At 39.6% G+C, this 24,391-nt stretch overlaps 2 protein-coding genes across 6 annotated transcripts; one reads left to right on the forward strand and one right to left on the reverse strand.

Moving 5' to 3' along the window:
- The first annotated feature begins 3,010 nt into the window (after nucleotides 1–3,010).
- Nucleotides 3,011–10,388, forward strand: RP9 (RP9 pre-mRNA splicing factor). The gene is made up of 6 exons (XM_039715062.1): nucleotides 3,011–3,328; nucleotides 4,957–4,987; nucleotides 6,141–6,270; nucleotides 6,585–6,676; nucleotides 8,101–8,162; nucleotides 9,249–10,388. Exons 1-6 carry the CDS (start codon nucleotides 3,126–3,128, stop codon nucleotides 9,466–9,468), a joined length of 738 nt encoding a protein of 245 aa, XP_039570996.1. The 5' UTR covers nucleotides 3,011–3,125; the 3' UTR covers nucleotides 9,469–10,388.
- Nucleotides 3,335–23,428, reverse strand: LOC120505002. 5 transcript variants are annotated; one of them, XR_005628157.1, is made up of 7 exons: nucleotides 23,013–23,348; nucleotides 22,009–22,169; nucleotides 19,410–21,302; nucleotides 18,319–18,444; nucleotides 16,693–16,818; nucleotides 14,862–15,543; nucleotides 3,335–3,604 (listed from the first exon to the last, which is right to left on the reverse strand). XR_005628157.1 is itself a non-coding variant. In XM_039715061.1 (6 exons), exons 2-6 carry the CDS (start codon nucleotides 22,154–22,156, stop codon nucleotides 15,506–15,508), a joined length of 2,331 nt encoding a protein of 776 aa, XP_039570995.1. In that variant the 5' UTR covers nucleotides 22,157–22,169; nucleotides 23,378–23,428; the 3' UTR covers nucleotides 11,065–15,505. The 5 variants fall into 5 exon arrangements, 4 of the variants coding, with proteins under 4 accessions (XP_039570995.1, XP_039570994.1, XP_039570993.1 ...); XM_039715061.1 differs by lacking the exons at nucleotides 3,335–3,604; nucleotides 23,013–23,348 and adding an exon at nucleotides 23,378–23,428 and having other exon boundaries at nucleotides 11,065–15,543; XM_039715060.1 differs by lacking the exon at nucleotides 3,335–3,604 and having other exon boundaries at nucleotides 11,065–15,543; nucleotides 23,284–23,377.
- Between the last annotated feature and the right edge of the window lie 963 nt (nucleotides 23,429–24,391).

Here is a 24,391-nt window from a genome sequence, read left to right on the forward strand (position 1 = left end):
CTGGAAAGCTGTTTCAGAGTCTGACTACTCTGTTGATTTGAAAAAGTGAAGTAAAAAGCACTTGAAAATAACAACACCAGCCTGAAAAGAGGGGCCAAAAAAACTCTATTATATCACTTCAGTTTGCTTCCAACATAAAGTCTCTATTTAGTAGGCCCCAGTCCAGCTCGTCCCTAACTATTGGTAATAGTTAGTAACTATTGCCATTTCTCTAAATAGAGTGACATTTTGATAATGTATCTCACCTAAGTTCTTTCAGACATTTTAAATGTAATGGCAACACCTAAAAATATTTCTCCTACCTCACTTGTTGCTTGAAGATACATGGACATGTAAGGGAGTGATTGCAATTTGACATGTTCCCACATGCTAGCAGTGTCACAGCAGCAAATCTCTTAGCCTCCAGCAAGCATCAAATCATCTACTTAACCTGCTTCACAGTGGATTATATTAAACCACATCACCTTGCATTTGCCTCATACACAGATATTTAACTCAGATTAGCAAATAAACTGATTTTGCCTCTAAGGCTTTAGACAAGAAGTCTTAATGGAGTTTAGCATCTCAAGTCAGCTGCTGTGATCTGTCTTTTCAAGACATGCCAGTAATTCAGCCAGTTCTGAGTTAAGACCCAAGGAAAGGGTACTCCCAAAAACACACTGCTAGGAAAATACACAAGCTGTCTACAAACCCGTGGGATGAATGAAAATGGTTTACTCAAAACTTATGCAACATCTTATGACATCTCAGGCAGATGGATAGGTTGGAGTTAGTTTATGTAGAGCAGGAGTTGTTTTTTTGCTAAGTGTATCTGCAAGGTTATGTTGCTTTGCTGCTGAGCATTGTTCTGTAGAAGAATGGCCACTGCATTCTTTCCAGGGCCAGTAAACCTACAAAATTTGGTGCATGAAATAAAAATCTTCATCAATAGTGTGTATTAGTGTCATGTCTTGCAAAAGCTGGATTATTTTGTTTAAACATTAAAATAAGCACCTTTTGCCTTGAATAGGACTGTGACAATTAACTGGACAAAAATAGTTTCCTGGGATCTGAAGTTACAATGGCAGCCACTTAGCTGAATGCAAGTGAGAAACATGACACGTGAATGTTCATCCCAGGTAAGGTTTTACCGAGCAAAAGCTGAATTAATATTAAAGTAGTGCTTGATTAACAATATTACATTGTTAAGTAATGTGTAGGATTGCTTTTTGCATTGTAAAAGACAGGCATTCTCAGGACCATGTTTGTCTTACTGCACTTCAGAATCACAGGGTGCTGTAATAGCAATTACCATCCTTTGCCTTTGATGTGCACTTTTGAAGCACCACAATGATCACAGTTTAAAACACCTCCAATTCCTGGATTTCTAAGATATATTTTTCACGTTTCGCTCAGCTCTTAAGCAATTCCCCAAATCTCACGTGCCCTTGAATTTCAGCATGAAACAAAAGTAGAAATTTAAACTTTGCCTTCCCAATACTGATCTACCTCTGCTGCTCATCCTTCAAGAGAGAGATCACAGCCAAGGCAGGAAACTGCAAAGGCTGGGGGTAGATTGGCCTTGCCAGTGGTGCTCATACACTGAAGAGGAGGTTACCCTTTGCTTGTCAGTTAGGTCTCACCACAGCAGTACAGCCCTAGCCAGACTTGTTGGGTTTGCTTCCAAAATAAAGTCTCTATTTAGAGACTTTTTGGCGCTAAAATCTTGCCCCATTACCAACACGTACCTTCTGAAACAGCAAAACAACAGAATTTTAAAAAAAATAAAAGAAAGAAAAACCAAACCCACCTCTGAGTTTTGGCTTGGATGCTGACCTTTTCCTCCTTCCAGCCACATGTATATTGGTCACTGGCAAGCACAGTATCATAGAACCATAGAATGGTTTTGGTCAGACAGGACATTTAAGATCATCTAGTTCCAACTCCCTTGCCACAGGCAGCGACACCTTTCACTGCACCACGTTGCTCAGTGCTCCATCCAGCCTAGCTTTGGGCACTTCTAGGAATGGGGCATCCACAATTTCCCTGGGCAACCTGTTCCAGTCCCTCACTACCCTCACAGTAAAGAATGCCCAGTGAGCACCATGATGGGGCCCTCCCTGCATACCCAGTCCCTTTCCCCAACCTCAGAGGCCACTCAGCTGCATCTTCAACTTGGAGAGGGAAGCAACCCCCTCAGCCCACCCTGGACACACCTGCTCCCTCATAGCCAGCCCACTGCCATGTTCCTCCATGTGTATCCATACAGCTGTCAATCCTGGTGCTTGAATCATAGAGCTGGAAGGGACCTTAAAGATCACTTAATTCCAACCTCCTCACATGGGCAGGGACACCTTCTACCAGGCAAGATTGCTCTGAGCTCCATCAAACCCAGCCTTGCAGACTGTCAGGGATGAGGCAGACACAATTTCTCTGGGCAAACTGTGCAGATGTCTCACCACCCTCACAGTAAAGACTTTCTTTCCATTATCTAATCTAAACTCTGTTTCAGTTTTAATCCACTCACCTTTGTCCTGTCACTACATGCCCTTGTGTAAAGTTTCTCTATAGCTTTCTTGTAGCTCCCTTCAGGATCTGAAGGCCACAACTGGGTCATCCCAGACCCTTCTCCAGGATGAACAATCCCAATTCTCCAAGCCTTTCCTCACAGGAAAAATGTTCCATCCCTCTAATCAACTTGGTGGCCTCCTCTGAACTTGTTCCAGCAGTTTTATATCTTTCCTGTGCTGGGGACCCCAGAGCTGGATGCGGGTGGGGGCTCAGTGGACTGGAGTGGCGGCCCTCCTGCATGGGAGGAACGACTGGGACATTGGTGTTTTATGGGTTTTATTGTTATTGTTGTTCTGTTTGTTTGTTTGCTTAGTTGTTTGTGGGTTTTTTGGGGGGGTTTGAGTTTTGGGGTTTTTTGGGTTTTTTTTAATATCGATTTGGAAGGCACAACACTCCTCACGTTACTCCTAACCGCCGGGGGCAGCCCCGCGCCCGGCCGGCTCCCTGAGGGGCGGGGTGCCGGGGGCCGCCGGCGCCGGAGGAAGTCGGCGCTCGGCCGGAAGCCGGCATGCGGAGGGCGGGCAGGGGGCGTCGCCGGGGCCCCGCCGTCCGCCGCGGCTCTGGCCGCCGCGCCCATGGCCCTGCGGGCGCCCAGGGGGCAGGGGCAGGACGAGGAGGAGGGAGCGGAGGAGGAGGCGGCGGCGAGGGGCAGCCAGGCGCGGGCCAGGAGCCTTGCGGAGCCCGCGGCGAGCGGCGGCAGGAGCCAGGACCGGCATGAGAGGAAGCGGAAGAGGCAGGAGGCGCAGCAGCTCCAGAAGATCCAGCACCTGGAGTCTTTGTAAGGAGCCGAGGAGGGGAGGCTGCCCGCGGCTCCCGCCCCGGCCCTGCCCTGAGCACACCCCGCCGGCATTTGGGGCTCGTTTACAGTGCAGGGTTGGGTTTTTTGGGGGGTGGTGATTATTCTTCCCCCGTCCCCTTAGGGGTGAGCGGCTGAAGGGGTTGGGGGCCACTTGCAGAGTTGCTTGGTGATTTATGAAGGGCTTGTCGGCTCTCCCAGGTTCCTCCAAGTCTGACAGATGGAGCACAGGAGCAGAGGTTGTTCCACTAGAATAGACTGAAAAAAAAAGAAAGAAAGAAAATAAAATAAATTGGGTGCTGTAAAAGGTTTATGTTATTTCACTGAAAAGGAATTATTGTTTTAACAAAATAAAAAGGTCAGAAGGTATTCAAGAACATGATTTTGTTTTTTTCTTTTCCGCGTGCAAGTAAAAATGAGTTTGTTATTAAACGCACCAAAAAGCACTCCCAAGTTATTGCTATAAAGATGGGATGAACATACTTTAACCACATTTTCCCTGCTGTTCTTACTGTATTAGTATGACTGTGCCTAGCAATCCTATAGGTATGTAGGGGTGTCTGTGTGTGCACAGCTGGGCCGATGAAATATTGCTTATGCCATCAAACTTACAGCCTAAAATGATGCACAGCCAGTACAAATGTTTCGTGTCCTGCTGAGTTAATATGTGGATGATGTCTGGAGAGTCCTGTTGAAAAGAGTCTTCCATAAAGCAGAAGATTTTGGGACTCTGGGCTTGCACAGTGCTGTTCTTCTTGTTTCATTGAAAAACAACCCCCAAAAAATCTCAGTTCTCTTCTAAGATCATTGTACACTTTCACTAAGGCAGCAGATTACAGAAAATAGTGTATCTGTTTAAATACAGATGAGATTTGAGGGGGGAAAATACCCAATACAAATTCAGTTATACAGTCTTGCATCTTTCTAAATAATGTGTATTCTTTACCTCCAGGACCATTTCATATTGCCTTGGCATTTAACTCCTTAGCACATGCATTTTCTCAGTTGCTGTGTGCTCTATGTAGTACCTGTTTGCTACTTGGATTTTAACAAATGTTTTATCTACTGTTAACCGCAAAGAAGTGCTGCAGAAAATATGGTACTTTGGTCAGTAGGGTTCTGTCTTTAGGTTTAATGCACAGAAGATGATTAAATTGTTATGTATTCCATTTGGCTGGCAAAGCTAGATGTAAGGAACTGTCTGACTGACAGTTTCAGCTGGCTGTGTCTGTGATTCAGCAGTGCTGCAGTAAGGAAGTTTGGAGACCTCGGGGAGGGGTGCAGCAGAAAAAGAGGAGAGAATTATGCATGTGTGGTTACTGAAGCTAAATCAAATGTACTACATATCAAATGTACTACCCCAGGAAGTAGTTGTGCTCCCACAAGAATATGAATCTGAAGGATGCTTGCAGGAGACGTGTACTAATGTGATAAATGCTGTCTCTCAGCTTGCTGTATCCATGTTCTGCTGTAGTTCTAAGTTACAGGGTAAAATTTTAGGAAAAATATGAGCTGAAGGCTTTAACTCAATGCCACTGAAAAAAAATTATTTTTTCAATTTATTTGTCTGTGCTGAGCTGCAGAGTAACAATATTTCTATTGCTTTTCAGCTATGAGAAACCTCCCCCTGGGCTAATTAAGGTTGGTAAATAGCAGTAATTTTCTCGGATTATGAGGGATTTTCACAAAACTTGTTCTTTAGGTGTTTAAGTGTCTGTGTTACCTATATAAATCAGAGAGAAGTAAGTACTTCCCAGGAAAAACTCAGAGAATCATTACAAGCTGGCTTTGTCTTGGTGATCCAGAGTGAAATGCCCAGGATCAGATAGAAGGAGACCTTGTCTTTCATCATCTCTTAGCATACTTCTTGCAGTATGTAATAGTGTGGATAGAAGCAGATTTTCTGTTTGAATGACATATTTTCAGGATTCTTCTATACTGCTTAGGCCAAAATAATTCTTTCATCATGATCATTACTTTTGCCAAATTTATATACCTAAGCCATAAAGTAATGTTTTTAACCTAAAAAAATAACTGCTCTGTGTTGTAAAGGCTTCCTTGTAATTGTTATGTCTTTCTAATAGGAAGAGGATAACAAAGTCTCTGTTTGGTGTTAAGTTTTCATTTCTATTGTCAGAGAGAAGTAAATGCTTCCCAGGAAAAACTCAGCGAATCATTACAAGCTGACTACTTTGTCGTGGTGATCCAGAGTGAAATGCCCAGGATCAGATAGAAGGAGACTTTGTCTTTCATCATCTCTTAGCATACTTCATGCAGTATGTAATAGTGTGGATAGAAGCAGATTTTCTGTTTGAATGACATATTTTCAGGATTCTTCTATACTGCTTAGGCCAAAATAATTCTTTCATCATGATCATTACTTTTGCCAAATTTATATACCTAAGCCATAAAGTAATGTTTTTAACCTAAAAAAATAACTGCTCTGTGTTGTAAAGGCTTCCTTGTAATTGTTATGTCTTTCTAATAGGAAGAGGATAACAAAGTCTCTGTTTGGTGTTAAGTTTTCATTTCTATTGTTTATTTAAATAAATTACTAAAATGGATGGGAAGGATTGAAATTCCTGTGCAGCAAAGTTCTGGCTGCAGAATTCAAGGGTGAGAAAAAAAGAAAGGGTCAAGTATTTTAAATCTTTTGTGTGTTACAGGGTAAAAAGGTAACGGAGGAAATATGTTTCCTATAAAGTGAAAGTCTGTACACTTGAAGTATTAATTCTAGCAAAGTTTAACAAAGGAAGCTATTTTATTGTCCTTGTCTTTCTGCTTTTTTTGGTAGGAGAATGAAACAAAACCAGAAGACTGCATACCTGATGTACCAGGCAATGAAAGCGCACGAGAATTCCTGGCACATGCCCCAACAAAAGGGCTTTGGATGCCTTTGGGAAAAGAAGTCAAAGTTATGCAGTGTAAGGCTGAAAATATTCCAGATGTCGTTGGACCATCATATCTCATCCATTTACCCTGGGGGAGGGCAGAATGTCTGGTGGACAGATGATGAAGTCCAGGTAGATTTACATGATATTGATAGAAAAGCAAAAAGTATCTTGAAGGCTGTTACAGCCTAATGTTTTATGGATATTACATTTATCAACATAGTGGTTGTATTTCTCTGTTTCTTCCAACAGTTTGAAAATATTTTGCAGAAATGTGGTTTTGGCTTTTTTATGCTTCTTCTTATCTGTCTCAGAGGTGCAATTAATTGCTGCTTTTTTTTTTTAAGGTTGGAGATGTAAACGTTATGGACACAGAACAGGAGATAAGGAATGCCCATTCTTTATTAAAGGCAATCAGAAATTGGAGCAATTTAGAGTAGTGAGTACCAATATTGTAGTATTACTGCTTGTAGTTTTTAGTACTGACTATGCATAATCTTGCAGCTGAAGATAAGCCTGTTAGATGATGCTTTATTAAGGACTTTTTCTCTGTCTCTAGTATAACATAGATGCCGAAAATCTCCTAATAAAGAAAAATCTACAGATGTGGTTGGATGTTTGACTACTTTGCAGAAAATCTACTCTTCAAGAGGAAAATTAATAATTTTTACATATAAATTGGAAATCTTCAAGAACCTGGTTCAACCATTATTATTTTTTTGTGGTTAAAATGTCAACATAACAAAAAATGTTTAGTCAAGCTTGAGCTGCCCACGTTACAGCTGCTTCAAGCCTTCTGCTCTCATTGTGAACAACCACATCATGAATGCTGTTGTCTAGGTCTGTTATCCAGTCATTGTCTACAAGTCTGATCTCTTGCTGCATTAAGCTCTGTCTCAGTTCTGCAGATTCTTCCTGTGTGATTTCTTTAACTATTTCTGTTGCTCTGCATCATTGACCTATATTTCAAGCTGTCATCACTTCACGTCTTTTATGTCCTCATTTCTGTCCTTGAAAAATGTAATCTTGGCTTAGTCTGTCCAAGTTCTGGATTTGTACTGATTGTATGGAATTGCAAAGAGTATTTTTAGCCCTTTCCCATGACCAGACTGCCTCTAGTCTTCATTTTCCATCAGGCTTCTTTGTTGCATCAAACTGTTGTTGTATGTCCAAGGCCCTTCATGGAGCATTCCCATCATCTTTCATTTGCTCCTGAAATTTCAGTTCCCACCTCTGGTCAGCATTGGGCATCTCTCCTCTCTGTTGGACTTGTTTGCTTAATCTTCCAACAGAAATGACCACCCCACCTTTTTTCTGCATTCTTGCATGGCATGAACCCACCTTAAATGTCTGCAAAGTTTATTTGCTGTCTTCCTTCACAGCTATTTTTTGCTACAATGCCCATTTAATTTGATTTTAGAACTAATGGTAGTGCATAGAATGATAGAACAGCTCCAACTTCATTAGCCATATCTTATATTCCTTACTCTTGTGTTCCTGTTTGTTTATATCGAAATTATACCCAATCTGTAAGGGTACAGATCATTATTTTGAACTTGAGTATTGTGTCTAAGTCTAGCTATTCCCACAGATGATGTGTGGGATTCTCATAGTTGGCTGTGATTGGAGAGGTAGGGAGATGCATACCTAAGGAGGGACCCCTTCTTTGGAGATGTAGCTAGATAACCTTTCCCTAAAGCAAATACACCAGTTCAGGTGAACAGTGCTGACAGTGAATTAACAGCTTGCTAAGCATATTCTCTCTTTTGATAAAAGTCTCTTGCATTTGGTTGCTTTGGTTTCTTTTTTGAGGAAATAAAACCATCGGTGATAACATTGCATTTCCTGTTTTCCATTTTAAAGGCACATGAAGATCCAATGTATGATATAATAAGGGAAAATAAGCGTCATGAAAAAGAAAAGAGGTGAGTGTGTCTGTAGTAAACAGCATTTTCAATTTAATTTTTATTTTGATAAGGTGGCACTAATGTATAGGTGACCTTTTTATAGAAATTTATTTTTAGTTCAGAACATTTTTTTAATGGCAGTTTCTTTATGTTGATAGACTAATGCATTTCTGCTTTCTAAATAATCACTCTTTAGTACTATCAATCACTTCAATTCTTTTGCTTTTGTATTTTCCCCAAAACAAAGTTTAAAGAGCATAATTATGCCATAATATTGAGGTACTTAGGTGTGGTTTTTTGTTTAGGCCTGAAAAAACAGTTTGATTTTTTTTTCTTTCACTGACTTCACTGAGATGTTTTCTAAAATTTGATTTGTCAGAATGTTTTCAGTAGAAATTAAGCAGGGGTTTAGAAAGCTAGTGCTAGGCACCTGATATTGCTACTTTTGTGAGGTCATTATTTAGTATATAAAGTGACAGGTTTTGCTGTTTTCTTGCTTGAACTGCTTCAGTGGGATAACTGAACTAACTTTAGGCAGTCCATAGAGCAGCACTCTTGGAGAGGAATCCTTGAAGAGGATACAGGGAACAAAAATAAAATCAGCAAATATTCTGTCCCTGTTCACCAGTAATCTTTGCAAGCTCAAAGGAAGAGTGCCTTTCAAAAAATACTTCTGCATCCAGAGTAGAGCCTACCCTGTCAGCTTCACTGACATCCTCTCTGTATCTGCAGGACAATGAATGTCATAATACCCTAATCCCAATATTCCTCTGCAGGGATAAGCATAGAACTTCTTATCACCAGGTGGGCTGGTGATAGCTGTTGCCTTACTATTTTGCACACATAAATAAGCTAATAAGTTAGTCTGCCTTTCCTATCCAATGGGATGGAAAGTCCCTGAAAGCAGAACATCTGCTTGTCTCAAAGGAGTTGCTTTTATCAGTCCATGATATTATCTGTAATGAGAGCTAATTAAGCAAAAGAGGAGGTGTTCCCCTGCCCTTTGCATGCAGCTCAACCATTCCTCAAACCAGGAAGGAAAGATGAAAGCTAGGGGGGAAAGACAAGCTAGAAAGGATTCTCATTCACCTATTTTAAACTCAGGATACAGCAACTGAAGCAGCTCCTGGAGGACTCTACCTCAGAATCTGATAGCAGCGATGACAGTGATGAAGATGATGAAGATAGCAGCAGCTCCACTTCCTCAGAACATAAACACAAGAAGAAAAAGAGAAAAAAGGAAAAGAAAAAGAAAGAAAAGAAGAAGAAGAAAAAGAGGAAGCGTAAATCATCCAAATCTAATGACAAGTCAGGATCTGACTGACAGCAGTCACCTGCTGCATGTTCATTGACCTCTCTATTTTTTGTGAACTGCGAGGAAAGATCCAAAGAATGAGGAGGAAAACACCAGAAAGGGCTTTATTAAACTTGAAACATACATATGTGTGCATACAGCATCCTACACTGGCATCCTCTTCTGCCCCTCTGCAGCCAGAAAGAAGAAAGCTGCATTAAATCATATCATTGTGCTGTAAAACCCATGCTGAGGGTCATCCAGCTTGGTCAGATGGGGCCTCTGCATTGCTGCCTGTGACCAGCAGCAGAAAGCAGCGACCACCAAGGGATCACCAACAAACCTGTAGCATTAGCAGACTGTCTGTGGAAGTGTCTTTACTCTGTGAAGTTATTTTATTATATACAAAGCCTCATTGTAACAGGAGTGCAGTCTGCACCATGCAGAGCACTGAGGGCTGCCTTACAGTGCTTGTAAAGAGCAGGTTGTACTGTATTTCCTTCTGCGCATACGTGCTGAACTTCTGTGTACCTATCCTAATATTGGCAGCTAGGGAAATAAAGAGTTCTGCTGCAGGGGAAAAAAGATAATCAAGGGGATTTACTTTAAGACAAAATTGCAGCATCAGCAAGACTTGATTTTTTTTTGGTGTGTGTGTGTAACAAAATCTCAATATCACCATCATTAATGCACAGTTCTGAAACACTTGAAGTGAAACATTTACAGTGTCTAAACCATAGAAGTGGGAGCCAAGTGTAATGATGTTAAATATTCAATTTAACTGTAAAGAGGTAGTAGGTTTCGTTTTAAAAAAGGGGGTTCCATGTAAGAAATTAAAAAGATTGATTTCTGCATATTCTGCAGTATCAATGATTTTGATAAAAGTTGAGGGAGGTTTCCTTTTTTAAAGGCTTGGGGGTAATAAATTCCCACTTTTTATGCTTACTAGATTTGATGAGGTAACTTTTTTTTAATCATTCCACAAGAATATAAATGTGTAAGGCTCTCAAAATGGTTTTCAACTACATGCACGAAAGCACAATAATAGTAAAGAATTTGTAAGCAGGAAGAAGAGAACATTTTGTGTACTTAGGACACCTTACATACTGACCACACTTTTACATAATCTTGCAGACTCAACAAGGAAAATGGAGATAGCTATAAACAGTAGTTTACAGTAACCAGCTTTCTTTGAAACCTCAAGGTACAGAGCTGTGAATTGAGGAACTAGATGATGGATATTGGTATGTGCAAAAGGAAAGAGAAAACTAGATTTGCTTTGAAAGAACTTCTATAGAATTTAGTCTCTCTGGGTATACTAAGATTGAAAAAAACCCCACATGGTACAGCTCTAATACAGTAGAGTGAACATTAACAGTGAAATCAAAGTCATAGACTACAATGCAGCTAAGATATTTTTTTATTTTCTTCAAAGCTTTGGAAGAGAAGACAAGGGAAAATATAAATTAAAATGTTTTTCTCCCTCCTACATGTCTTAGAGTGGTTTAGTAAAAATAATCCCCCATTCCTTGCCAGTATTCACAATATGTTCTGAGGAAAAACAAGATAAGCAAGGCAGCAAGGCCTACTTACAAGAAGTTTCTGTATCATATTCCCAGACCTTGAAGGTAGAGTTGTATTTTCTCTTGTATTTAGCAAATCTCCCTGTGGTGGGATTTACTGGTGACTCATGTTAGTTCCCTGTATCAACAGCATCATCAAATTCTAAGGGCCTTGTTCTTTCACCAGAAAAAAGATTTAACAGCTGAAATAGCATGGGGAGCTCTATAATGGACCAATTCTCTTGGCCAGATTGGACAGGGCTCTGGGCAACCTGGTCTAGTGGGAGGTGGCCCTGAATGTGGCAGGGGGTTGACACTGGATGATCTTTACAGCCCCTTCCAACCCAACCATTCTAGGATTCTTGTATTGCCACACGTGGGGCTGAGATTAATGCATTTACAGGTTATTGAACAGATGCTAGAAGCCTGTTATTGACCTGATGCATTCCAAGATCAAGAGAACTCAGGCTTGTCTAGAGCAGGGCTAACTTAGGATCTCTTCAGTTACTTCAGCTTTTGTCATTTAAGATTGTTCTGAAGCTTAGTTTAATATAAAAAAAATCAGTTTTTCCTTTGCGATCCCCTTCCTTATTGATGGAACTCTCTCCTTGTATCAGTCAGGATTTATTATTTCAACAATTAAGAAAAATACATTAGGAGACCATTTCTAACTTGAGTCAAATCCAATTTAAATGTTTGAGATGCCATATAACTTTCTATGCCTGACTAAAGGTCTGTTATATCAGTATCTTTCCAATTAGGGTTTATAGAACACACCTCCACAGCAGAGCAGTGCAAACTCTGCTATTATTTCTTCTCTTATTTCATTGCTTCACTGAAATGCTCTCTCACCCTCTACTGCTGAGAGTACCTATGGTGCAGGTACTTGGAATCATGGGTTAGATTTTAGTATTTAGTGGCCTTGGATATATATTTTCTTTTATATCCACTCACTGCTTATAAACTTTGCCATTTTCCTTAGCAATGAATTCTTCTTCATTGTTTAGTAATTTGTAGCAATTGACTTTCACACTGCTTTGTACTAGTTTAATTTCACACACCTTTAATCTTACACTGGAGGGTGTGTGAATAACTGATTCCTGTTTGTTCTCCCTGTCATTTCCAGTTTTATAAGCCTCTGTCATATCCCATGTAGGCCTTTACTGCAACTCATAAAAAGTAACATTTCAAAATTTAACAGTTCCAATAGACTAAGATTTACAAGAGCTCTTTTAACAGCCAGGGCTAGAGTGCTGAGAAGCATGATTCACGTCATCATTTGGCATTTTAAACAGTGCCAAAGCTGTCATTTAAGATAAGTCTTTTAAAAATATGTAGACTAGAGATAAATACCAACACCCCTTTAGATTAATGAAAAACAGTTCTATGTTGAAGTAAACCCAGAAAGCAGGATAGGAAGTTATAGTCTTGAAAAACTTACTAGCCTTATTTTTTAAATCATAACCATGTAATGTTTTTGTTCAAAAAACATTTTTTCTGGCCTTCTTTATAGACATCTATTTCCATTTGAATGTTCTGTTGAAGCCCAAGTGATAGTAATAACATGATTATATAGTGCCATGAAACTAAATAGGCATTAAATGCAGCTAAAACTACCCTCAAAGGCAATATAGCTTCCCAAGTCTTTTATCTTAATACTCTGCATCATTTTTGTAAGAAAGGTATTTCAGGTAAAATACTGATGCTTTCCTTATTTCTTCAGCCATTCAGTTAGGTGGGGTTTATAGTCTTTTTGAGTGAGACAGCCAGTGGCAGCAAGTCAAGGGAAGCTAAGTACTCTAAAAAAAAAAGAATTAATTTTTTTTTTTCCCTTGGTACGCCTTCAGTTGGCATGGGGTTTGAGGTATGGGTTTTTGTGGTTTTTTTTGTCATTGGCTCCGTTCTGCATTTGTTTGATTTTAATAGAAAGACCTGTGGTTAATATTTTCCAGTATAAGGCAGAACACCAGACATTGTAAACAGGAAAAAAACTTATGCCATCCAGGTGCTACAAAACTGAAAATTAAAATACAGAATTAATACCTGGTGAGCCAACAGAACCCAGAGCTCCACATCAGTAATTACACCACACCCACTTTGCAACAGAGGTTTCAGTTAGTTACAAATAATGATTTAGAAATCCTGAGCCACAGACAGTAAGTCTGTCCAAACAATGCTCTCAGTATGGCAATCCCAGAGGCCTCTAAGGTTTGTTGCTGGTGTGCCAAGCAGCAAATAGATTCTTCAGCTGCCTTTCAGGAGATGCTGCAGGAAGCATGTGAAAACTTCCAAGGCAATGCAGTACTGCGACAGCTACAAATTCACAGTACTGCCAGCTCTGCAGTGAGTCACTGGGCAGTCAGTCTGGCTGCAGTGAGAACAAAAGCTGACACGTATGTGCATCTGCAAAACTAAATATCACCTTGCCTTAGTTACCTGGCTGAATAAGCAAGAGCCTGGGCTTGAACTCCCAGCCTTTTAAATGCAGTTTGTACTTCACTGCCTTTGTGAAGCATGGCCTTTTGACTCACTGGAACATTAGTTTCAGCTGTAAGCCAGTTAAGATGCAATCCTCAAATTATCTATGCTGCTGAATGGAAAAAAAAAAGCCAAGCAGAAGATTTAGTTTTAAGGTCACAGGACTAGTACTGTTAGAGTGGACTACACTGCATATAACCTTATCAAAGAATTATTTCTTGAACACTGGAGCATTCACACATACTATAAGTATCAGGCATAGCACAGGTATAGTACAAGATATAATCAGTTTAAAATAGCATTTATTTTCAGATAAAGAGCAGTGTAAACTCTTCTACTGCTACTCCCTCTTGTCCTCTCAGGAGCATCCTCAGGTCCTAAATTACTTCTTGCATCTGAGTAGAAATCACACTGAGTAGTGCAAGACCTGTAAAAGGCTGACCAACATGATCACTTGGAGTATCTGTCAAGTATTACCCATTCCCAAAAGTAATCTGCTGTGAGGTCATGAGTATTCCTTTATAAGATAAGCAGCAAAAGATACAGCTAAGGCTATCAGCAGAAATGCGTGTAAAAAAGCTCCATGCTAGAATTCCTCATTTTATTCTTTGATGTTCTGGTGCAGAGATTTTGTGCAGCACAGAAGCCAAATAAGAATTGTTAATGCATTTATTTTCTTTCATTGCTTGAAGTGAAAAGGAATTGAAAACTTGTCATCACAATGACTTCTTTCCTCTAACAGCTTGTGCTAAAGGCTGTAGTTATAGCAGAGCTTTAACAATTAACCAGGTGGTATTAAAAATAATAGAGAGATAGGATCAGTTGGGTAGGGAAACATCACTACTCCTCATTAAGAGGGAAAACAGCATAACTTCAGTTATGGCCAAACTTGTAATAGGTAGGCACAAAACCTGAACAGTCACAGGAAATGCTACTTTTATTGATGTAGGTTACTCTAGGGCACAGACAGAATAAGAACATGGAGAGGAAGCAAAAGACAAGTTCTGTCTGTCCATTCACCCCACCCTTTTTTAAGGAAAGCCAGATGTGTGTTTTGTTGGCAGGTTTTTTTTTGTTTCCCCGTTTTCTTCACTGATGCTATCACTTTATTTGTGAATCGTTCAAGACTGGCAATATCATATTTATTCTTCTCACACAGTAATGATAACCTTCATAGATATGGAAAAAAACTACATATTTTTGAGCTATCCACCTCATGTAGATCAGCCTGTTACCATTATTCCTAAGACAGCTCAGCAGAGACCTGATTTTACCATCTTAGTTCTATAAAGAGACTTCTGGGGACAGTACCAGCTGTAAATCACAGAAGTCATCAGTAAGAAGTCAGAAAACAGGGCACACCACTAAAAACTTCTGTTTTACCTTTCAGATCCATATCTCCAGCTCAGGGGCTCCATAAAGGACTCAAAAATGTCCAGAGAAAAAGGGGAGAAGAGGGAAGCATCACATCAACTCAATGCTTTAGTTTTAGTCCCCAGTCATAAGACCTGAGGAACTGCCTTGAAAGTGTAAAACAGCACTTGACGTGATACAGCTGTGACTATATTCCTTTGCATGTTGACGAAAACAAATCCAGCTGATAAAAAAAGATCTTGTACTTATGTCCAGATCATATGACTATGAAAGAACATGGACAGGCCTCACAGACTTGCAGAGTTTAAGGATAGGGCAGCAATAACTGTCATGCTATAATGGCAGTTTTGCACATATATGGCCATCTCAAGTTTTTTTTGCTACTGTGTAAAGACGGAACACAAGAAGTCTCAAAGTGCAATTCTATGAAATTTATTATTTAAATAGTGGATGTGCCAATTATAAAATGGTGACTTTGGTGTTAAATACTTCATTCCATCTCAATTGTGTCCTCAGTCTTCACAGTGTCACTTCTTGCCCTTGTAGAGTGAACAGCAACTTACAAAATATATACTAGAATAATAATCAAATCTTGGATTTATACAAAAAAACCTTTGTTATTCCTCCCCTCACTTCTGCCCCAATATTTGCAATTATCTTTTCTTAGAGAGGGACTTCTTTGTTCCATGCCCTAAAGATAAAAAAAGAAAAAAGTTAAGGTATGTATATATTCCACCTCCAAACTATGTCAATTGGCTTCTTAAAGACTAGATACCAGTGATGGTCTTTTCCTATTGCAGGCACTGATGGTTGATATTAGAATTATGTACTCAACTTCCCAGCTAGTATAAAATGTGCATGAGTGGTTTTGGACTTCAGAATATCCCAGCACAACAAATAAGAAAGAGTTCCGTATGAAGCTCATATCACAGTCTCAGTGTGCTCTTACATTGTTGAATGTATCCAAGAAACATCAGCTATTTTTGGGGAAAGTACAAGAAGTGTTTTGGGATTATGCAAGTTTCCTGGATGCTTTTAATAAAAGCTGGTCAGCAATTAAAGGTTTAAGACCTATGTTCAAACAATCTATCTTCAGGGCTGATGCAAATTTTCACTAGCAAGATACTTCAGCCTAAGTTTGTTTCCAACCTTCCTTATATTTCCCAGATGAAAGTCTAATCCTTTGTCTATTATATGAGAGAGAGAGACTGTCTTTTACTCATGTATTTCCTGATGGAACATTTGGGTTCATTTTTCTATGCTAACTTATTCTTTTCCAGAAAGAAAAATGATCTTTCAGATAGCTTCTTGTATCTACTGACCCTTTTCAATTTATAAACTTTTCAGACTCACACTAATGCACAAAAGCATATTTGTTGCTGAATCGAGTTCATTTTGGTTTTTCCCTGCCTTCTTCCATAATAACCAGAAGTTCCTAATCCATAAAGTTGGAGATCTTTAGAATTATCTATATGCATTTTTGTTATATCGAATTACAGATCATTTGAGCTGAGGCAGATAAGCAGCTTAAATAAAAGCATATACTGCAAAGTGACACAGGACCCAGCACTTAAAGAAGACAGTACAGCAGTCTGAAGAGCAACTAGACTAAAACTAAAACAGCAGGTTTCAGTGTGGGTTTCCTCCCCCATCCTTACATTAAACAAAGAAGGAATCTAACCTGGTCAAAGTTACACTAGCATTCATAGCAAGGTGATTAAGTGCTGAGTTTAACTTTCACAAACTAACCAACATCCCTGCAGTTCAAACCAAGATCAGTCCCCAAGATAGAAAAAATGCTTGTAACAGTCATTTTTGTAGCTTGTCAGTGTATACCAACCTTTTTGTGTGCTGTGTTTAGGCAGCTCCCATGTTTCTACTTCTTCCATCTCCTGTCTCGCATCTCTGCGTTTTGAAGGTGGCTTGCCCATTCTTCTCTTCTTTGGCTTAACCAAAGGTTGGCACACTAAATAACAAGATACAAATGGTGTTATTTCTCCAATGCATAGTCTCAAGGGAAATTTAACCATGACTTTCACCAGCTGGTCTGTGGTGTTCCTCTTCCTCCCTCCTTTTTTTGTACCCATTTTAAGTAGCAGATAAAATTGACACTACATGTCAAGCAAGTCTTGTGCATCTGCAGCATTTAATCACTGTCTAACCAAAATTCTGGATGCATTGTATTTTGGGTCATAATTTGGATAGGTGTTAATGTGATAAAAAAGGACCCTAGTACATTGGATAATTCTGCCTTAGTTCACTTTTCAGGTGTTCAAGACTAGTTGGTGCTGTCCAAGTGACCCAATTCACCCGCTGTCTTTAAAAAACTTCAGACCTGTGAAGTTATGCTCTACATGTAAACTGCTCAAGCAGTCAAATTTAGTGCATTATATTACTGCTAAAGCCATATATCACTTGTTTAGACCAACCTCCTTACTTGTAGAGCACTGTAATTTGAAAATACAAGTACTAATATAGGCAACATTTTTAAAGAGAACGTAATTTTAATAGCACTTCTGAGGCATCCACTGTCACAAACAGCATTCAGAAAACACCAGTTCCTGCTTCCTAACACAATGTGATGACTTCTTCAAACTACCTGGGCTAGAAAAAGAGGAAGAGTAAGCAAGGAATAGACCAAACATCCTCAGTTTGCTGCACCATCTATGAATTCAAAGATGCAGAAGAGACATGCTGAAAGTTAAAGGTAATTTACAGTTATTTTAGAACTATTACCATATTTTTATACATTGTTATAGTGGAGCCAAGAACAACGCTGCTAAAGTAAAATGTTTTCAACTCTTATAGAGCATGCTAGCATTAATAAACAAAACCCTACAACACCGAAGTCTGCATGTAGAAAGCCTCCAATGCAAGAGGCAAATAATCCCAAACCCCAGTATGTTCAAGCAGGAAAGCAATGTAGAGAAAGAGTGTTTTCCTTAGCTCTATCTACTCGGTTGTTGATATAGGAAAGCTGATGTATATTATCAGTGAACTGAAGAGAAGCAAATCAGGCTGTTCTGAAGATAGGCTGATCCTGAGATACTTGAAACACAGGACATATGTTTTACTGATCAAAATTAGGAACTACCACTGCATATGGTATCAAGAGTGGCATTATCTGTATAAATAATTTATATTACACTTTATGGCAGTAACAACTTCACACGAATAAAGGCTTTGCTTTGGCCACACCAAAGCATTAAATGTTTTGATTTCCTATAAAATTGCTTTTAAAAAAATCCCCAGAAGTATCTCTGATGCACCTTATTACCCTGTTTCTGTTCGAGAAGGCTATAAACATATCCAAGAGACACTGACTGACAGGCATTTTATCAATACCAAAGCAGGAAGGATTAGTTTTATTGTTTTCAAATCTTATTGAACTATCACATGCTTGCTATTTTGTATCATATCCTTCTGGATGTTCCTTAAGAACAAAAACACACAGAGAAAGTTGTACCTTGTTCTTTGCTCCTTGCTGGAGGTGAGAAACTACCACATATTTGGCTGGTAAATCTGGGTTTAGCGCCACTTCTAATCCAGTACTCTTCAGGTAGTATCCCCACATTCTCTCTTAACAGCCTTCCTAATTAAAATTAAAAAAAAAAAATTAAGGTCAGTATTTAGTCTTGGAAATGCTGGTGTACTGTTTCATCCACAAGCCAGAATGCAAAGCCAGCTACTGGGTCTGATTGTAGGAGTCTGTTGAAATAGAAACAGTTTTCTGGAGACTACACTTAACAAAAATTACATTAAGTATACAGATTTTGAAGAAAGAAAATAAAGTTTAAGAACACTAAACCTGCTATTAGAAGTAAATCACCCTGTTTTGGTTGGTTTTTACAATGCAAGACTCTACTAAACAGCAGCCACCTGCTGAAGTGACCATATAACCAGCTGCAAACTGATAACTCTTCTTATTCTCAGTTCACATTAATCTAATTTCTAAGAGGATCTACCTTGGAATAAATATGTTCTTTCCAAGATCAAATTTAATACTGTTTCACACCAGTTTTTTGAAAGTACAAAACTGTTTTTACAAAGAGAGCAGCAGCTATAATTAAAAAAAAAAATTGTTTGACTACTGCAGGAAAGTTACACGGGGTATGTCCACCAGATTATAATGAACTTAATTCTGTTTAATGCACCCATCATTAATCTGTGATAGGAGAGTCAGATTGTATAAACTGAAATGCAAAGCTTCTAAATATTAAGCAACAGTCAATACATAGTCCAAATAACCTTAAACTCTGCAAATTAATAAATTGCTACTGATATCAGAGAGTTAAGTATATCAAATCTAACACAAAGGAGAGTTCCTGCATTATTCTCTGCTGGCTGTAAAAATACAGAATCCCTATGCAGTAGCTAAAAAGTTGCAAACTTCCCTCTGCTTCAGAAAGCATTCTGCAGGACTTCTGGCTCTTGGCCAAATTTGAAGCTACAACATGCTGTAATCTTCCCACTAGTTTAACCTACAATATGAAACTGCAATTAGGTATTCTTTGTGTATGGTACTAATGAGCACTTTGTCCTTAGCAATTAGCTCACCTCTCAAGAATTTCCGTAGCATTCGCTGGTGTTCAAGTCCTTCTCTTCTTGTCATAGGCCTCTTTCTTCCATAATACCCATAGTCACTGTATACAACTTCATCTTGTTCTCTCTTCTTTGGCTTATAAACTACACCAATGTTTTCAACAAGCCCACTCCTGGTTTTTATTTTCTCTTGAGCCGGCCAGCTAATCAATTGCGCTGGTACAGCATTTGTAGATGGTTTCCAAAGCACTCTCTGGCCAACTTGGTAGAAATTTCCTTTACTTGGCCTCAAGATGCAATATGGAGGGGCTTCTTGAAAGAAATACTCAATTTCGTCCATGTCGTCATCCTCGTCATCCTCATACTCATCCTCTCCATCTTCATCTTCCTCTTCTCCCTTCACAGAATATTCTTCAGAGTCCTCAACTTCTGACAAACTCTTAGTTGCTTTTTTGCTGGGAGAATCGACTTCTTTCCTACTAGAGGACCTAGAAAGGGCTCCCAGCTTTCTACCTTTACTAGAAGCCTCTTTGATCTTTGTGTTTGAAGAGTTGACATCTTGGTCATTGAGGCTGTTCACCTGCTCCTTTCCTACGGCTTCATCTACATTAGGGGATCCACCACCTTTAATTTGCTCTAAGCCGTCTGTACTTTTCTGAAGAGTATACGTGCTTTTCTGAAGCACATTGTCAGGCACAAAATAAGACACTGGGGCATTATCAGTTGAGGAGCCTTCCTCTCCAGAGGACATGTCATCAGAAGACAGACTGATTACACTTTGACACTTCCTTTGTGGCAAACAAGCATTGTAGTTTGTGTCCATACTGTCCAAACAAGCCAGCCAGCTGCTAGAGGGAGCAAACTTCTCAATTGATTTGTCACACCAAATACTTTTTTCTGTCTGCCTTTCACCAGTTGCATTGTGGCTTAAATTCAGCTTTTTCTGCTGAAAGTCACTCATTACCTCCATATTAGATGGAAGTAGTCCTGCTTGTTGAATAAAGCTAGGCTCTTCTTGAGAAGTTTTTGATCCTGCAGCCCTTTTAGTGCTAGATTTCTTAGCTATTACCACTGGTTGATCTACACCAACAGACCTTGCCAACTCTGTGATTTGCACTGCCATGGTTTCACCTGGGGGGGATTTTGCCATCTTTTCTGCATCCAGCTCAACTTCATTATTTTGGACATCTTTCTCTTGCACAGCTTCAGCACCCTGTTTGGAGGTCACAACAGCTTTTCTCTCATCTAAGGAAGCTCCTGGCAGCATATTCTCCCCTTCATGAGGGCCATATAGCAAGCCTTCACATGAGCTAAGAGAAAATAAGTCATGTGGCAGTATGTTCTCTGAAACTGGTTTACCACTTGCCGCATCATACAGTGGGATTGTTTCTTTAAAGGACTTCCACAGCTGAATAGCTGGAGAGCCATTTCCATATTCTATCCTCACTTCTTCCTTCTCAAAGGCATAGCTTCCAGTAGGAAGATTTCTATACTGTGTAGAGCTGGCAGGGCTCTTGTTATGAAACTCTCTGTCTACCACAATAGAGGAGCCAAACGAATCTCGTTTCTCTGAAGTGGTTTCAGTCTCTGTACCTATACCAGGAGAAACACAGGCTGTATTTCCTGCACCACAACCTTTCGTTTCTGTACGGATATCTTGATGCCTTTTTTGCTTGCTTTCAGGCTGTCTAGGATCAGTCTGTGTTTCTTTTGTCTCCATTTTCTTCCCAGAGCTATTGTAATGCCTAAATCTTGTTGCATGATAAAACATAGGGGAAGATGGGGCAGCATTAAAATAAGGCCTTCTGTTAATTCTTGCATGCACTGGATGCTGTGGGACAAAAAATCTAGGGTACTCATGGAGTGCAACAGAATAAAATGGAAAATATGGATTTCCACTCCGGAAGCCTAGACGTTGGTGACAAAAAGAAAAGACAAATAATATCTTTCTGAAATAAGTAAGCCTGAATAATATTTACTAGACAGAGACAGCTACAAGATCAGACACATCTGTAAATAAAACACTCCACCTTTCAATACTTAGAAGCAAATCTGGTGCAAAAACAGAGAGAGTTCTTCATTAGGCAGTAGCTTATCTCAACATCTACACTTCAACCAGAGCTTGATTTCATCCCTTGGAACATTCACCAAATTGTTTTTCTGTGCTTTTTTGGGCTATTTCACAGACTGTTGATGTAACATTGATTTTGAAAAGACAGCTCCAGATAGAAGTTCACATAGACATAGCACTTACAAGGTGTATTTAACAATATTTTTCTTATTTTCTTAAGTTCACGTTTATCCATACCTATCACACATGCACATGTGGAATTCATATATACACACGCATATCAATTGCTAAGTACATTCTGGAGCTCTGTGTCTGCAGGATGACCATTAGTTAATATTTTGCTTAGCTTCCATTCTCCAGAAGCAGGTGTTTTCCACCACAGAACCTACATATTTAAGGCACAATTAATGTAGTGCTATGGTTGTCAAAAATCTTAAGTATTAGTTAAACTCCCAAGAGGCTCATTAACACAGATACTGCAAGAGTGGAAGAAAGTATGTAACTAAGCAAGCAAGGATCCCACAGAGGTGCTGTTTTCCTTACCTGGAGCAGGTACGCAGTATGGACTGTATGCATAACTGAGGCACCATGGATTTGGATAAGGCTGTTGAGCTGATGACTGAGCATAAATAAAGGGTCCTGGGTTGTTTGTGGAATACGATCCACTTTCTGAAGTTGAGGCAGTATTCATTTTTCTTTAAGAACTGAAAGAGAGAAGTAATCATTATCAACCACTTTAAAAACTACATGACTTAATTATTTTTATGCTCTGTCAGAATTTAGCAAACACTCCTCTCCCTGCCCAAAGAAAACATATCCTTCCAAGAGGAAGCTGCTGTCTTCCAAACAGAAGGTAACAAACTGACATGCTATCAAGGTCAAATATTTCAGTTGGGCTTTGCTAAGCAAGCTTTTGTACACAGCTCCCAATATTAGTCCTTCAAGGCAACCTTGTAACATGTTCTAAAGCAACAGAGCTCCAGTAGTCTTAGATGCATACATCTCAACAAGAAGTATCCCAGCCAATTAAATAAAAAAAGCCTTCAGTGAATTAGCCTTGAGCAAGAGGCCACACACATACAAATGTTAAAAAAGAAGCACAGCTTCACACAATCAGACATTTAATGCTTCATGAAGGAAACACTTCTTAATGCTAATGCATGCTTTGTTACACATTACAATAAGAACTCCATTAATTCAGGATTTGCACTTTATACTATACTTAAGAACAACAGCTAACTAACGTAGTAAACCAAGTATTTCAGTGACACCCTGCTTCCTACGCTTAAACCAAATGATAGGTAGCAAAAACAACCCCCCCAAAATCCTTATGTGTAAGTTTGCATTCAGAGCCATATAAAATTCACAAGACAGAACTTCCTCCCACACTTCGATGTCTCCTCAGTTAACTAATACTTGCAAGCAATACAACACTATCACACACAACTTATAAGCAAAACTATAACAACTCAGAGAACACAGAAGCTTCACACTTTAGAAGACCCAAGCACTTCAAAGTTACAAAAAAACCAAAATTATTTTGAGACCTGTTACAAACTAGCACACGGTTCAGCCTAGAGTTTCAGAATGCTTTAGGAACGCTGGAGCCCTCTTCAGCTTCCATCTAGGGTGGCCGGTGCAACTCTTGAAAGCACCCAAAACCCTACAGACTCCCTCAGGCCAAAGAATTACTTTTACCTTTGAGAAGGAGAGTGGTGCAGAAAAGGGGGGAAAACCCCCACAAAAACAAAAGAAACCACCAAACAAACCCCCTACAAGAACTAAGCTATTTCTCCCTCCCCATTAGAGCCCCAAAACCTAAAGTCCAATGCTGCTGCTGCTGCTGCTGCTGCTGCTGCTGCTGCTGCTGCTGCTGCTGCTGCTGCTGCTCACATCCCAGTAAAAAACTAACCACGTCCTCTTTATGGCAGGCAGCTGCTCCTTGTCCACTCCTCCTCCCACCTGAGGCTCATTTAACAGTGATGCAGGGAACGTTTTTCAATCATTGTGTGGGAGGAAAATCAAAACACAAGGATAGGAATAGTTGTAAAAGCCTTCAGCTGTTGCACAGAAAGCTGGCAGTCTCCTCTTGCAGATGTTTAAGCTGCATCTCTAAGTAAATCTAGTATTTCCCTTTTATAATATTGGAAATTACTTTTTTTTTAGGGAAAAAAAAGGAAACATTACCAATCTTTTGATTTGAACTGCAGTTAAAAACCCTTCTTTCAGAAAAAAAAAAATCAGAAGACCAAGGCAAATTTACATTTATTTTCAGGGTTTACCAGTTGTTCAGTACTGAGTAAAGGGAGCAATGCTCTTCCATCCTAACATGGCTGAGGGGGCTGACAAATGTAATGTTATTTCCATATGGACAGAAGAAGCACTTCTTGCCATACAGTGTACTCCACCACGTGTCGTGGGAATTTATGAAATGTGAAGCTGGAATTTGAGTCTACTCTGCCTTTTTAGAGGAGGTGAGACTCTGAGTTGCTGCTGTGGAACTGCACATCTCCAAATGAGAGACTACTGGTACAGGGAATGTGGAAGGAGAGGAAAGCACAGTACATGTGCTGTGCAGGCTGGTGAGTGGTTAGGGAAAAACAAGGGGGATGGATGTTTAGAGATTCTTTATATTCCTCTGTTGGGAAGTTCCCAAAATTGATGTGTTTTTTCTTTCTATAACATTCAGATTAAACAAATCCTTTGTACCAAAACACAAACTATAAAGTGTTTGGGAATGGTTACTGATCCTTTCCTTGCAGACCTTCCCAGCCAAAGCTTGTCCTTTCCACTGACAGCAGCTCTTGCACTTTGTATGACTTGTAGCGACAGGACAATGAGCAATGGGTACAAAGTGAGATGGGAAATTTTGGCTGGATATTAGTAAGAAATTCTCTATTGTGAGGGTGGCAAGGCACTGGAGCAG

The sequence above is a fragment of the Passer montanus genome, unplaced genomic scaffold (assembly GCF_014805655.1).
Source record: "Passer montanus isolate IOZ18808 unplaced genomic scaffold, ASM1480565v1 scaffold32, whole genome shotgun sequence".
NCBI classification, from domain to species: Eukaryota; Metazoa; Chordata; class Aves; order Passeriformes; family Passeridae; genus Passer; species Passer montanus.